Source organism: Hirundo rustica, chromosome Z (assembly GCF_015227805.2).
Source record: "Hirundo rustica isolate bHirRus1 chromosome Z, bHirRus1.pri.v3, whole genome shotgun sequence".
Lineage (NCBI taxonomy): Eukaryota > Metazoa > Chordata > Aves > Passeriformes > Hirundinidae > Hirundo > Hirundo rustica.
The window spans coordinates 6,346,960-6,362,470 of NC_053488.1; the positions used below are offsets into that span (position 1 = coordinate 6,346,960).

The following is a 15,511-nucleotide window of genomic DNA, read 5'->3' on the forward strand; positions in this document are numbered from 1 at the left end:
TAAATACCTCACACACCAGTTTTCAAGGGATAACTTGAGGAACTGCCATTTTTGGTCAGTTTTCCTACTAACAGCAAAACACCTCCTTCTAATCACAGAACAAAGGAAAGGGGTGAGGGTAAGGGGTAAGCTGTCACGAACTGGACAGTACTTTTGTTTTTGAGAAGAACGAAAAAGCAGAGGAACATGTAATCTGTGTCACTGCAGACCAAGCAATAGCTGTAGATTTTAATTTATGGAAATATCCTATCTATATTCTAAGCCAGCTTGAAATAACTACTGTTGTAGCTACCCAAGATGTTTAAAAATCACAAAGAATTAAGATTTCATGTTTAACTTTTCATTCACAAGAATGATTAAAAACTACTTGGAAATAAAGATCTGATGAATGACACCTACCTCTACCCCTTATTTCCTTGGAGAGTAGTTTTTATAACTGAGTTTTCTGAAGTCCAGTTTATCAGTGACCCATGAAAGGATGCATTCAAAATCAGCTTCAATACTTCTAAGAAAACTATTTTTAAAGCACAAAAAAGGTAGGATTTTTTTTATTTTATTCTTTCAGGTATACTTTCATACTACCTAAATGAGTATCAGTTCTCGTGTATACACAGGCATCAAACAGGGATTCAGTACATAAAAGCACTTGTATCTGTGATTTTCTGCATGGCATATCTGTTTGCTTTCATATTATTTCTCTGTATATAATGACACCTGAAGAAGAGTCTTTGCCAAACAATTTTTTTAAATAGCTGAATGGAAAATGCTGGATGTGGACAGTGTTGAATGCAGCGTGTTTAAAGGTGTGGTTTTTTGTTTTCTTTTTCTTACATATATGTTTTATCTCCAGCTTTACAAGAGTCACCATGAGGATAAGTACACAGGAGACAATTCCCAGTCAGGTTAGAATATTACCATTTACCTCTACATTCCTCTGCGCTGGAGGTTGTGTCGGGGTTCTCTGTTGATATGAATTGTCTCTTCCCCCTGCCCAGTCAGAGTCAGAGCTGATGGCCAAGGATAGATACTAGCTGCCTCTGATACCACACCATTAATTGGACTTGTAATCATCAATAATGGAGTCTCCTGTGCAGACCTCTTGCTGTGTATTTGCAGTTCAGATGCATTGCTCTTTGTTGCATTAAAACACTGTGCTTGATCCTGCAGCCGGTGTACCTTGGCGCCTCTTTGTGTTTGAAATGTGGAATGTGCTGATTCGTGCCAGCACACCTGCTGCAGTGTTTACAAGTTTAGGACCTGTCAGCAAGCCATTGGTTTGGCCCCAGCACAGGCTAAGACAGTTTTCTGAGGCGTCCAGGCCTGAGCAACTCAGTTCCAGTCAGCACTGAGTTGCTGCAGCATGTCTTCAACCCCTGTCTTGTGTCTCAGGTAGGTTTGCTTACTTGCAGACAGCACACTCCAGCCCTCCTTGAGTTTTGCAGAGAGTTTTTGACTACAAGTGTGGAGCATACGGGAATAATCCCTTCCTCTAATGCTGTGTAGTGTTTGGAATACCACTTTTCCCTGAAGAAGGAGTCACTGAAAGCCAGTTTTAAGCTTGTGACTCTAGTGGTCTCAGCCAGACTGATGTCTTTAATTATGAGTGAAGAGGCTCTCATGCCTTGTTACCTTCTGGCACCTGAGGCCTTTCCCGCTATGAAAGGTGAGGCAACATTGCTGCACAATTTCAGGCAGCTTCTGGTTTTCACATGGGAGGAGGATATTACATACTAAAAGCATGGGACCTGACCATTTGATGTCCCTTGGTCTTTCAAGGAGCCTAAGAATACATACAAACATCTGAGAGCTTTGTAATGCCAAATAACAACGGGCAGGGGGAAGAAGAGACAATATGAGATTCACTGCTCTCATTCTCATTGCTACCACCAGAGCTGATCCACAGCATGCTAAAACATTTGCTTGTATATCCCTGTAATAAAAAGCAGATTTTCTTTCCTGCAAAGAGGAAGGTGAGGAAGCCCATAAATTAAGCAGGACACTTGTTTTGAATTAACTAATTATATTAGCTTACTAATGTTTTAGGTTTGGTCATCATTGTGACATATTTCAGCAAGACTGGGAAGCCCCATGCTATGACACCACACTGATGACTACAGTGTAATGCAAGTAGGCAGTCTCAGAGTATGTGATGTAGGTTATCCTTCCCTGTAGTCCATGGGTGTGCTCCCAAGAATAAATTTTCAGAACCATGGGCACATACCAGGATGTGACAAGCACAGGAAAGTAATCCATGTGTGTCGTGCTGTTTGCGGTGGTGTGATTCATAACAATCTGGATGGTATTTTCTGCTCACCAGGTGAAGAAAATTTTTTTACGTAGGCATTTAAATATTTACAGATGAAACCATAGTACAGCACAGAGTAGCTTTTATGCAGCTGTGACTCTTTGGGTGGCACTAGCAAAGTTTCTGACTTGCCAGTTGGTATTTAACACAAGGAGAGTTGTTTTGTCAGCTGTAGCCACTCACGGCTATATTTATGTGTAAATGCTTCCTCCCACTCAAGTGCCTTATGATAAACTCATCCAAATGTTAGTGCAAGAATGGGGTAAGAGTACTATCAGATAAAAAAATAAAATTATTTAATGTGCATTAGTTATGCCCAGATCTTAGGTGAAACTATTTCAGTAATTTCTAGGATGGATCAACTTTTAATTCTAGAGAACTGCATGTTAACATTTTATTTTGCTAATGAGAGGCTGCATACATCCTGTCTTGTGACATTATCATGAAAGTTGGTCTTTATGTTAGGAATATCAAAGTCATGATACTTTTGATTCTTCAAATGGTTTTATCTTCTTTTGAAAGCCTGCCAGGGTTTCTGATCCTTGAGTGGCATTTTAGATACCTGGGAATAGGTACTGTAGAGACTCTTAGAAAGTGGTGAACAGATGCATTGTTGCTGTTTTTAAATATAAGGGAGAGTGCAGGCTTTAATGTTGTTTTGAATTTGACTGGATGTAGTAATTTCTCTCGCCTTAGCAAACAGCATTTTTAAGAGTAACAGTTTGCGGTATGGCTGATATTCAAAAGAACTAAATTGATTGTTTAATCATTCTCAGCATGTTGAATTTTCCTTAAACACATAGTTCAAGTTACTGCAAATAAAAGCAAAAGCTGTCTGAGCTGAAGTATGCTTTGGCTTTAAGAGTGTAGACTGAGATGAGACTCTTTTCAATTGCTAAAGTTTAAGGCAGTTAAACTCAGGCTTGTTCAGAGGTCAGAGGAGATCAAAAGGAACTTGCACAAGGGGTTCAGCCCACCTGCCTGAGATGCCTCTCCTGAAGCAGGATCTCTGATAACCTTAAATAATGATAGCCTGCAAGACTGCTGCTTTTATGGAGCTAAAGTTAGGTGAAGCAAGTCTCCTGTTCCATAAGGCATCTTGACTTCCTTGCAAAACACCCTCCCAGGTGAATTCAGATAAGTTGCTTTAAATTGATAGACACTGAGGTCCTTGTTCTGATGTGCAAGAATTGCAGTATTTCCCCCACTTATGTGATATGGTTAAGATCATGTAATTAAACTTCCAAAATTTTAGATCAATACTTTGTAGAGGTTTTACTTGATGCACTTTTAAAGCTCTTCTTTTGTACTTACAGAATCCGGTTCTTACAAGTGCAAGAACAGAAGGAAAGATTCAGTTGATGTTAAGTCAGTAACATCTCAAAGTAGTGATGGTAAGAAAGCAGACTGTATGTACAATACTATAAAATATACATGAATATATATTTATAAATAAATAAAGAGCAGACTTGGCTTGGGCAATGGAACTGCAGAACAAAAGAATAATCAGATAAATCCACAGCTGATTAAAACAGAGATTACTCCCATTTTTTTTATAACTGCTGTAAAATTTCTTTCTGATTTGCAAAGTAGTGCCCCAGCATAAGAACCAGCATTGCTATACAATGCATGGCAGTGCTGAATGCCTTCACAGGGAGGTGTGACTGTGCCAAAGGATAGGAGGAGGCTGCTAAGAGTGGGTGGTGAAGCATTAGTGCCACCTCTCTTAGAAAGCTGCAGCTTGTGCTCCTGAACACATATTTTTGGTTTATTAATGTTTAACATGAAAGAACCTATTACTGCTGGTTACTTGAGAGCAGTACTTCTACTGATCCCATTTGTGACTGCCTACTAGGGTGGGACAATGGTGGATTTCTTTCTGCCCCTGTGTATAGTGAGAAGTACTACTTATGGGGAGCAGGATGATTTTCATTAGAGCAGCTGTGAATCAAGACGAGGAACACACACAGACTTACAGCAGTGAGCAACATATGATAGAGATCCATTGCAGTCAAAGGGCATGAAGTGTAAGTACAGCTCCATTCAGAAGTGAAGGACAGATGGAGAATCTGACATCAAAAATGAGGGGGGGCTGCCATGGAGGCAAACAACAGTACAAGAAATGAAAAAATGAAGAACTTGCAGAGGGATAGATACAGAAGAAATGGGACACGAGGCTGTATTTCGTTGTGCTGTGCCCCAGCCTTCTGCAGTCTTCAAATGCTGTCATCTGATTCATATTCTGTGGCTCTCCTTAACGGCAGCTCCGAGTTTACAGACCCGACGGTACTCTTCGATGGCACGGATTCATTCTATGACAATAGAAGCCCCTATCACAAAGGTGAGTCCTAAGCACTGACTTTTCCACAAACTCAAGTTTCGAGTTGCATTCATAGGGAAGTATGTAGTTTCTGGACAGACAAGCAGAGGCTTCCTGCACTTTGTATTTAACAGAGTAATATAAGTAATTCCTTTTTTTTTTTTTTTTTACCACTTTATTAATTTCATCATAGCATTCTAAATGCTAGTCATAATGAAGAATATTAAGGAGGGGAGAAGGGTGCCCTTGCTAGATGCATGGCATCTGGCAGGAAGGGAACACTGTTCTGTTGGGTCATATATAAGTAGGAGGATGTTCTTCCAGTCTCACCTTTGTTCTCACTATTGATATTTGTAAGACAGAGTACCTGCACCATCTTCTGTCTTCCCCGCTTTTTGCAGCCTTTCTTCATTGTGTTATACAAATTCTGCTGTGCAGTCACTTGACACCATGGTGTCAGCCATCTTCCACTTTAAAACCGTATTTTCCTCTCTCCCTATCTTTTCTTGCTATCATCAATCTCTTACTCCCCAGCACCATGACTGTAACACCAGCTGGTTCCTTCCCTTTTCTTTATCCTGCATCATTCCCACAGGGAGGCCTGTAGTGGCTGTGCAGTAGCCTCTGGCTCCTGGAGAAGACAGCACTGGTACTTTCTTCTCGTCATTCTTGGCAGAGCCAGGAGCAGTCACTGCTGCATTTCCAGATTGTGGCTGAGGCACAGTGTGGGTTTCAAAGACACATCCTCTTCTCCCACAGCCCAGCTCCTTCTGCTCTCTACCCTTCACTTCTACATGGAAGAAACTAAGGCTTTACGTCTAATATCAGGATATCTGGGTCACATCCAAGAGTCTGTTTGTTTGGGTTTTCCTCCAGGGATTGAATAATTTGTTTCAGAGCAGATGTGGATATACTGAAGGACTAGGACATTGCTAGTTTTTGGTCCACCCTCCAGCAACTATTTCAGATACTTCACACCGTTCTACTTCCACTTCCCAGGAGTTTGTCAGTTAAAAATACAAGATGAATACCAGGAAATCTGAGCACAAATTTACATTTTCAGAGTTGTACTTCAAGGGTTATGGGGAATTACACTGCATTTGATGAGAATTAGCATAATCAAGACAAGAATAAAAATTTTATAATTAAAAAAAAAAGTGCCATTCACTTTTCTTTGCCTGCCTCCTTAATCTGCTTTCAGGTTATTAACATAATTAATGCTGCCCAGGAAAACAGCCCAATCACAGTAGCAGAGGCCTTGGACAGAGTTCTGGAAATCCTGCGGACAACAGAACTTTATTCCCCTCAGCTAGGTACCAAAGATGAAGATCCTCACACAAGTGATCTTGTTGGAGGTCTGATGAATGTGAGTAAAATTAGTAAAGACGAAATTGCTGCTATCAGTGTTCTGCATCACAGTTCAGTGCTCTGCTGTGTTGAAATTTCCCAAGCAATGGGAAGGGGACTCGTAATTCATCACCCTTTCAGTTAAGTATTTTGGCCTCTTTACTACCAGTAACACAGGATGTAGTAAGCAAGCTACAGCCACATCTCAGTGCACTGGGTGCATTCATCCTCAGATACAGGTGAACAGACTTGCCACCAGAAACTACATCCAATCTCTCAGAAGATGCTGAAGGAGATACTCTATAGAAACTCTAGCAGCTTATATGGGATTAGAGGGATTGCTCCATAGCTGGTCCAGTGTATCAATGAGGTTGCTTTAATCAGGTTCTAATTTTGGTCCTGTAACAGCAGCCAAAGACAGACTACCTAAATTTTATCATGGATTTACTCATTTTTTAATAGACGCTGAGCTAATCCCCACCAAAATAATATAAAGAAAATGAAAAACAAATTGTAACAGCTGATTTGAATAATGAAACCCTGCAGGTGCCAATGAGAGGGTCAAGGAGGGCAATACATACTTGGTATCTTTTCTGGAGATCTTGTTCCAGGGATTCTTTCATGAAAAGAAAGACCCTAAAACAAGGATTGAAAGACCCTAAAACAAGGATTATGCTATAGTGCTGCAATAAGAAGAGTGCTTTTAGTACCCAGGAACAGTACCTAAAGTGCCTGTAGTGTTTTTGCAACTAGTGATGCAAAGTAACTAAGATAAACTTGCTTTCTTTTTCAGGATGGCTTAAGAAGACTGTCAGGAAATGAGTATGTGTTTTCTAAGAGTAAGCCACCATTTTAAACTTCCCTTTGCACATGTGACTTCTTTTATTGATACTGTTAACATACAGCTTCAGGCCAATTTGCAGTGGGATGTATGTCTCTGAAAATGGCTGTCTAAATGACAGTGGCACTAGTGTTAGGCTGCCTCTATTTTGGTGTTGAAACAGACTCGAATAATTAGAATAATGCATTTCAAAATATTAGCAAAAAACAAAATTGTCACTCAAAGAAATGTTCTCTGATCTTTCTGGTTTATGTTCAAATTCTCTGTAATAAATCTTTCTATTATAGGCATTTATAGACTTTTTCCTGTGAGGAAAAAAAGTTGTTTTTCTTGAAAAAAGAGTCATTTTCTAAATGGAAAGGGAACAACCCAGAAATGTGTTAATTCCCAAATTCCATTTCAACAGATATGAACCTGAGCCATACTCACCTTCCAGTGCCAAACACCATCAATGATGTTCCACCCTGTATTGCACAGCTTCTAGACAACGAGGAAAGTTGGGACTTCAATATTTTTGAGTTGGAGGCTGTTACAAATAAAAGGTACTGGACTCCTTTCCCTAGGTGCCCAGAGAAAGTTTGCTGAGGAGCTGTAGCTCTGGAAAAACTGAAGCAAGACACAGCAAATCTGTGAGAGCCGTCTTGCTTGGTTCACATCCACGCTGTCCAAGTGACATTGTTCAGTGTCGTCTGATGTTGCCACATGCTGGATGCCCTCCAAATGGCCCTTCTTCTTGCTCATGTGCAAATGGTCATGCTGGAAAAAGCAAACTTCTCCCCTTCCTCACCTAAATCATCCCAAAATTTTGGAAGATCTTGGCTTTTGGTTATAGGGATAAAAAAATGGGATGGAGGATAAACCAGTGATAGGATCAACAGATGGAGATTTTAAAGCTTATAATGAAAACAGACGTCAGTAGTTATGAGGTCATGCAAACTGCAAAAATAAGCACGTCATCCAGAGAGAAAAGCTGTTTTCATTCCAAGACGCAAAAAAATCAAACAGGCTACCCGTTCTTTTGTACTCTCTTTGCATAAAATGACCATTTGTGAAATTTCCATTTGCCTGATTTTAATCTGCAGATGTTGGGGTTTGGTTATGCCTCTCTCAGCTCAGAGGCTCTGCAGTCATCTTTCAGGAGTGAAAAATGTAACTGATGGATAGGACTCTCTCACAGGAAACACAGAGCAAAAGACAACCCAGAGTGCATTTGGATTTAAGAATCAAAAAGATTAGAGGTTTTACTCTGTTTACTGTTTCACACATGGGCTTCCCAGCATTGTACAAATACACACACAGACACATACACACACAGAGCACTTTACAATTGACATATGACCTTTTTTTTGGCTTAGGACTAAATTTTAACCTTTGGCATGTGCCCATGTCATGTTCAAAGTATGCTTTTTCTCCTCGAGAAAAAAATAAATGGAATTTTGTCTGATTGACAGATACTAAACACAAAAAATGGGCTTTTAAGATTTTTTTTCTGAAGTCACAGGAATTGTTGAAACTCTGATGGAACTGTACCATTTCTACAAAACATATTAAAATAACATCTGAAAAAATGATAGATGCAATCATTTGTAACCTTGGCCAGGCTTTTTAGAGGATATAGATATACAATTTAAACATAATTAACTTCACCTGTCTCTTTTAAAAGTCTTGGTTTCTTTGATGAATGTATTGCTTTTAGAACATCACAAGTTCCTCTTTTACAGCCATGCTTTTTTCTTCTTTTGTTTTTCAGGCCATTAGTGTATTTGGGCTTAAAGGTTTTTGCCCGGTTTGGGGTCTCGGAGTTTTTAAACTGTTCAGAAGCAACACTACGGGCATGGCTGCAGGTCATTGAAGCCAACTACCATTCCTCCAACTCATACCACAACTCCACACACGCAGCAGATGTCCTACATGCTACAGCCTTCTTTCTTGGAAAGGAGAGAGTCAAGGTACGAACCATCATCTAGGAGTTCTTTGAGTTAGGATTTCAGCATGTTTGCCATTTTATGTGTGTCACCCAGAAGTCAGATGTTTAAATAATGGTCCTGGCTTCATAAATTCTCTGTCGTTGAAGTCTTCTGTGATGCAAGCAGGCTCACACAGTTTCTCTAAAGTCTGTTTATAGAAATTTACATTTTTAGGTAGCAATGCTGGAGGTGGGGAGGGAACCTGGCTCTTTTCTGTCTCTTGTTAACTGACTGTAGGTAACAGTTCTTAATAAAGCTTTGCAAAAGCTTTGGAGAGGGAGGTGAGGGCTATTCTCCCTGGTACCCAACAACAGGATGCAAGGGAAAGGTTCAAAGCTGTGCCAGGGGAAGTTCAGACTGAACAGAAGGAAACATTTCTTTACTAAATGGTTAAATACTGCAAGAGCCTTCCCAAAGAGGTGGTTGATGCCCCAAGCCTGCCAGTGTTTAAGGGGCATCTGGACAATACCCATAATAACATGCTTTAACTTTTGTTCAGCCCTGAAGTCGTCAGGAAGTTTGACCAATGACTGTTGTAGATCACTTCCAAGTGAAACAGTCTATCCTATCCAAAGCTAAAACATAAGGCGTGTAGGAGCAGTGTCAACACAGATGTATTTAGGCAAGCACACGAAGTATGGAAACCACTACGTGATCTATCCATTGAAAAATTCTATGTGAAGATACTGCTTAGGTGACAGCAGTGTAAAAAGCTTCATTAAAAAAAGCATACTTGGATAAGGATAGAGTGGAAGTTTTGTTGTAGGTAATCTCTAGGTATCCAGTGAATGGAAAATGACTGCAAGGAGGTAGGATCCCTGCTTAATTTACATTTGTGTAATTGTGGGTACCTGGAAGTTATCAGAAAATATTTACTGTAATTTTTGTGACACATTATAATTTTTCTTTCTTCCTGTAGGGAAGTCTGGACCATTTAGATGAAGTAGCTGCATTAATAGCTGCCACCATTCATGATGTAGACCATCCTGGACGGACCAACTCTTTCCTCTGCAATGCAGGCAGTGAATTAGCCGTCCTTTACAATGATACAGCTGTATTAGAGAGTCATCACACAGCACTGGCATTTCAGCTTACAACGAAAGACAGCAAATACAACATTTTCAAGAATATTGATAGGTGTGTCTGCTGGACAAGGATATGGAGTGTCCATGTGTGAACTGCTTATTTGGCAGTTTTAGTCTGGGGCAAATTGAGAGCCTACTTTCTAAACAAGAATACATATTTTAAATACAGATAATAAAATTTAACCTCTTCTGCAATCGTATGTAGACATGATTTATAAAAAGGTTTTCATTTCCCCCTCACCAGCCCTGTCTTCCAACTTGTAATTACTGGAAGCTGAGAGAGACGTTTAATAATCTTGTATGAATTACATTAACTTTGTCCAGTTAACGGCCTCAAGGCTGCATCTTGGCCTACTGCCTTTTCATTGAAGGAGCCTGGGCATTACTTTTTGGGGTATGTTTTACACACCAGCAGCTAGATGCTGCATGTCTGTACAAGTTCCTATGCATCCCAGCATTACTATGTTCACATGGAATGGAAAGGGTAGTAGCAGAGGACATGGATCCCTGTGGTTGGCTGAGCATGCAAGTAGCTCAGGAGTTCCCTCTGCATGACTCTACCTTTTGTAGGGACAAGGTGAGAGAGAATGAGCTCTGAAAGGGAAAGAGCCTGACCCCAAAGAGGTAACTGATTTGTCTACCTCCCATAACACTGCTGTTTTGTTTTTGTTTTTGAGATTTGCATTCTAAGCTAATGTACTAACCATACAGCACAATGGATGCATTGGTGCCATTCCTGGAGAAGTTATGCATTATGAAACTGAGCTGTTAATTTTTGTTTACTTCACAGGATTGATTTTCGTTAGGTAAAAATAACACAGTGGGGGGAACTTGGAGAGGCATGATCTTGGCCATTTCTCCATCCCCAGACTGTTCCTAACTTTGAAGGTGCCAGCTTATGGCTGAGCCCCTGAGCAGTGTTTTGTAGCACTGTGTAGGTAGGGGTGAGGAAAGGGAAGAGCTCTGTCTGGCAAGCTCATGAGCAAAAACTCTTTTTCTTTCCTAGAAATCGCTACCGGACATTGCGCCAGGCCATTATTGACATGGTTTTGGCAACAGAGATGACGAAGCACTTTGAGCATGTGAACAAATTTGTGAACAGTATCAACAAGCCTATGGCATCTGAGGAGACCAGCCCTCATGTAAGTGCTTGCAGGACTTTATGCCTCCAGGCATTTTGGTGAGGTTCTTCCTAGACAACCTTAAGTATCATTCTCATTCACCTTGCATTAATTTGCATTGTGGTAATGCCCAAATGAGACAAATGGATTTGTGGCTTCACATATCAAAGTGCGAAAAAATATGCTTCTTCTCTTTTCTGCTGTTAGTTCGTTTAAATACTTCATTTTATAAGCCTTGTGTTCAAAGCCATCTCGTATTCAGGAAATATATGGGTGGATGTTGTTTTACATGGAAAATTCTGTGCATGGAGTCAGGTTGGCACCTGTTTCTCTGGTCCTGTCTCCAAACAGTGGGATTTGCTTAAGCCTAGGTCTGTAACTAAGGAACCTCCTCGACAATTTTGTCTCTGTAATCTGGAGCCTTCAAGCCTTGAGGAATAACTTCCTGAGACCTCTCCACTCCTGATTGTACCAAGAGATGCCCAGGCCTTTTTGCGTAACAGTTACACACCCTAATGCACCACCAGGGTTTATTTAATAAGCTGCCTCTGAGTTTCCCATCCCCTCTTACCTTCTCTTGCCACCTCTTGAGGCTCAGCACTCAGGGCCTGACCAGGTTATCCAGGCCAGTGTTACCTGAGGAAAGACTATCTTAATGCACCTTGGTGAATATAATGCTTTGTGGGAAACATTAAAAAAACAAAACAAACAAACACAAACAAACAAACAAACAAACAAAAAAAACACCAAAAAAAACTAGAAAAAACTGAAGGTCAGGAGTGCTAAAACCAAATAGAAGTATCTTCTGTTAGCTATCCATGATTGGTCTTTGAACTGTAGACTGTTGTGGGTACTGTTTACAGCTTAAAGACAGCCTTTATTAGCTGAAATTACCTGCTTCTAGGGTTTGCTGAGCTCCACCCTCCCAACAAAATGGGCTGGAAACCACAAATGCTGTTGAACTTGTCTTACAATAAACGTGGAGGACAGAACCACTTGCACCACAGACTTCTTGTTTTCCCTCAGTATTAGGTTGTTCCATTCTTTACTGTTAACGGTGGCTATTTCTGGGTTTGGTCTTCAACAGCTAAACATAAAGCTACAAGATTAATGCCTGAATTGGCAAAAGTTACTGCAAAATACTTTCCCATAAGCCACAAAGATATTAATTTAGTTGTGGTGGCAAAAAGTACCCACATTCAGTTTTTGACTGAAGAGTTGAATTTAGCAGTGAAGGGAGGCCAAAGTCCCACAAATATATTATTTTGAGAATCTCATTAACACTATGTGAGCAGAGGTGGAGGCTTTACATTACTCTGTAACATACCTGTGCCTTTCTAAACTGTTCAAGACCCAGATTATGATGCCACAGCAGACTGGGAACAACTACCTTGTCACCTCCTCCTGATCTCCAGAGCAGACAATAAGAAATTTTTTATTTTTACTGTCTAGCAAGCAGAGAATTTCTGCAGTCTGCCATTCCTGTGATTTCCTACTGTTAATATCATAGATTATGTAAGATTTCACCCTCACTGGGAACTGAGATCAAAGACTGTTCCGGATTGAGGGTTCAAAATCTGGCACAAAGAATGCAGTTCTACTTGGAAACATGCTGGAACTGAGTATCAGAGACCTGCTTTTCTGCATGTAAAAGAAACAGTTGTGCCAGTAAATTCAGGCCCCTGTGCCTGCCTCAGTTTTCCCACTTAGGAATAAAAATCTAATTCCAGAAACTCTCCTAAGGGATGTAGTCCCCTACCATCACCACCCCTACATTTAAACATTGAGAAGTGAGGATTGTTTATGAGCTTGCAGTTGGTGGATGCATCCCCTGTCAAGGTTCACTTCCAAGAAGGCCAGGCCAGGATGCACAGAAGATAACATCCTAGCTGATAAGGAACCAGTGGCACTTTTATTTCACAAACTTTTGATACTAATTTTGAGAATTTCCACAACTGTAAAATGTATTTGGGTTATCATTAGTTACCTAGCAAGCCTCCAGTTCTCAAACATCACCTTCTCCAAGTTCCCAGTGCTCTGCATGAAATTGTAAGGCAGTAGACTGGGTGCCTGCTTTAGTGCCCAAGTTCAGTAGAGCTGATAACAATGCCCTCGCTTCTGCTAGCAGCGGATGCTGCCACTGGCCCCAGTAACCAACTCTCCTTTACAGAGCGAAGGCAGCGACACTGAATGTACAGCCAACATAAAGAATTTTCCAGACAACCAGACACTGATCAAGCGCATGATGATTAAATGTGCAGATGTAGCAAATCCATGTCGCCCCCTAGAGCTATGTATCGAATGGGCAGGCAGGATTTCAGAGGAGTACTTTGCACAGGTATGTATATTTTTATGATTTAACTATTATATTATGTAAGGAAGTGCACACTGGCTGATCTGCTGCTCCACAGAGGGCCTGCCTGATGTCAACACAGAGTCCAGATGTATGTTTTTATTCGTAGTTGGAACTGGCCCCTCAATTTCACACAGAATTCACTCAAAGCAGTTAGCTAGCCTGCTTATCATGAAGCTCATTGTATAGAATGGTGGAAAGGAGGTTTTACACTTGCATCATCTGACCAAAACAATTTGATTAGTTCTATTCAATTTAACTGGAAATTCAAGCTGGCCAGCACCCTAGCTTCTTGTCCCAGTATCTTGCCTGAGGACCCAAGCCTTAGCTGAACTATTGGGATTGCCCATTATCTTCTAAGATGGAACCTGAATTACTATCATTGTAGGCAGAAAAGTAGTGCAGGCATGTGGGCAATGTAAATACTTATCACATGGGATGTCTTCAGACAGTACCAGAAGCTCAACTTTCTTTCTTGACATTCAGTTTTTCTTAAAGAAATGCAACCAGCTTCCTGAAACACTCTTTTAGCTCTTTAATGAGCAACTGATAAAATCTTAGCTTTTATTTGCCAGTAATGGTGTGAAAATAACAGCTATGAGTGGAGAGAATGAAAAGTGGGCATGCCTACTCTTCAAACTAAGGTCACACACGTGATACATACTACTGAAAGAAAATTGTAGCTATTACCTGAGACACGTCTGAATTTCATTTTAATCATAGTGCTTAAGTTCTGTCATGTCCTAAGAAAGATCAAGGATCACTTATGTTGTATCTCCCTAGCAGTCAAAGTATCATAAATTAGCTTTAAATTGCCCAAATTAAGCACTAGCCTACTTGCAGCAATGTGAGGTGCAGAGAGCTGTTCCCTTGTTTATTCACCTCTGCTAATTTTGGGGACTGCTCTGCTGCCAATTCCTGTATTAAATCCTGCCTGTACTACTTAAAAGGAGATGTTATTTGGAATTACATTTTAAGAAACTGCTGAGGTGATCTGATCCTCCACCATAGTGAGTGCAACAAAACCAGGCCTCTTCCAGCTGGGGACACAATTAAAGGGCATACCTTTACTTCCATTCATCTTATAACCGGATACAAGCAGAGGAAGTAGCACCAGTAACAATCTCATCTTACTTAAAAGACAAATGGTTTGTAACACCCACTACAGATGTGGAAAAATAAGAGATCAAACCTGTTCTCTGCTGAAGGACTCTACGACCCCATTTTCTGTATTTTTAGCTGGTGTACCCTAATCACAGATTACAGCATTCTGTCTCGTTGGAGCAAAGTGCAATCACAGGACTGCAGAAATAAGGAGTACTTGTGAAAGGGAAGAGATGCTGATTTCAGTCCCTGTTCCAGACAAAATAACACATATGAAACTAAGGCAGTTAACCTCAGGGGTTCTAAGACTTGTCTCAAATCTCCTACTGCAATTCATCTAATACCTTGACCTCTGCTACTCCAGCATGAAAGTCAGCAAAGCTCTAGTTGCTAACTGCATTTTGTCTTCTTAGACCGATGAAGAGAAGAGACAGGGTCTGCCTGTTGTAATGCCAGTATTTGACAGAAACACCTGCAGCATCCCCAAGTCTCAGATTTCCTTCATTGATTATTTTATAACAGATATGTTTGACGCATGGGATGGTAAGTACTGATTTTTCTTCCTTGCTCTGACAGAGAGACTGCTACAGTCCAAAATTACTAATCTCAAGCTGGCCTCGTGTCCACTTTTTTCAGAGGCAGTACCCATATATGAGCAGTAGAGCACAGGATATTGTGCAATCATGACACTGAAGCCTGTTTCACTGCACATTATGAAGCTCTACACTTACCAGGCAGTCTGTGTAGAGAAGGAGTAATGGCTTAAAACTAACCTTCTTTTTCATCTATGGATTTTTTTCCTTTAGCACTGTATTTCTTCTGAGCAGCAGAAACTAAGGCCACCATGGCTGCATGTTAGCATAATTTAATGAAGTCACCATGCATCTGGAAAGGGATTTTCTTGAAAGAGAAATACACACACACACACACACAAATCTTTCCCCTTTTAGTATTACTTTAAGGAATTGGAAAAACAAAAGAGAGTAAGAGAATGCCAATTTCAGATCAGGCTGGGCTGTTCTCCTGTCCATTCTATAAATGGTAAAAGTATTTTTCCTGTTCTTTCAG

At 40.5% G+C, this 15,511-nt stretch overlaps 1 protein-coding gene across 5 annotated transcripts in view; it reads left to right on the top strand.

Moving 5' to 3' along the window:
• Positions 1 to 15,511, top strand: part of PDE8B (phosphodiesterase 8B) — an 80,619-nt gene that overhangs the window by 63,052 nt on the left and 2,056 nt on the right. For 4 of the 5 annotated variants that reach the window (XM_040089199.2, XM_040089200.2, XM_040089196.1 and 1 more), the window contains exons 11-21: positions 851 to 902; positions 3,622 to 3,699; positions 4,570 to 4,646; positions 5,827 to 5,991; positions 6,766 to 6,811; positions 7,220 to 7,355; positions 8,564 to 8,762; positions 9,700 to 9,917; positions 10,872 to 11,007; positions 13,157 to 13,324; positions 14,857 to 14,986. In XM_040089199.2, coding sequence (XP_039945133.1) covers positions 851 to 902; positions 3,622 to 3,699; positions 4,570 to 4,646; positions 5,827 to 5,991; positions 6,766 to 6,811; positions 7,220 to 7,355; positions 8,564 to 8,762; positions 9,700 to 9,917; positions 10,872 to 11,007; positions 13,157 to 13,324; positions 14,857 to 14,986 — 1,405 coding nt within the window. Of the gene's footprint in view, positions 1 to 850; positions 903 to 3,621; positions 3,700 to 4,569; positions 4,647 to 5,826; positions 5,992 to 6,765; positions 6,812 to 7,219; positions 7,356 to 8,563; positions 8,763 to 9,699; positions 10,061 to 10,871; positions 11,008 to 13,156; positions 13,325 to 14,856; positions 14,987 to 15,511 lie in introns of those variants that run through there. The other variant, XM_058423967.1, reaches the window with a different exon arrangement.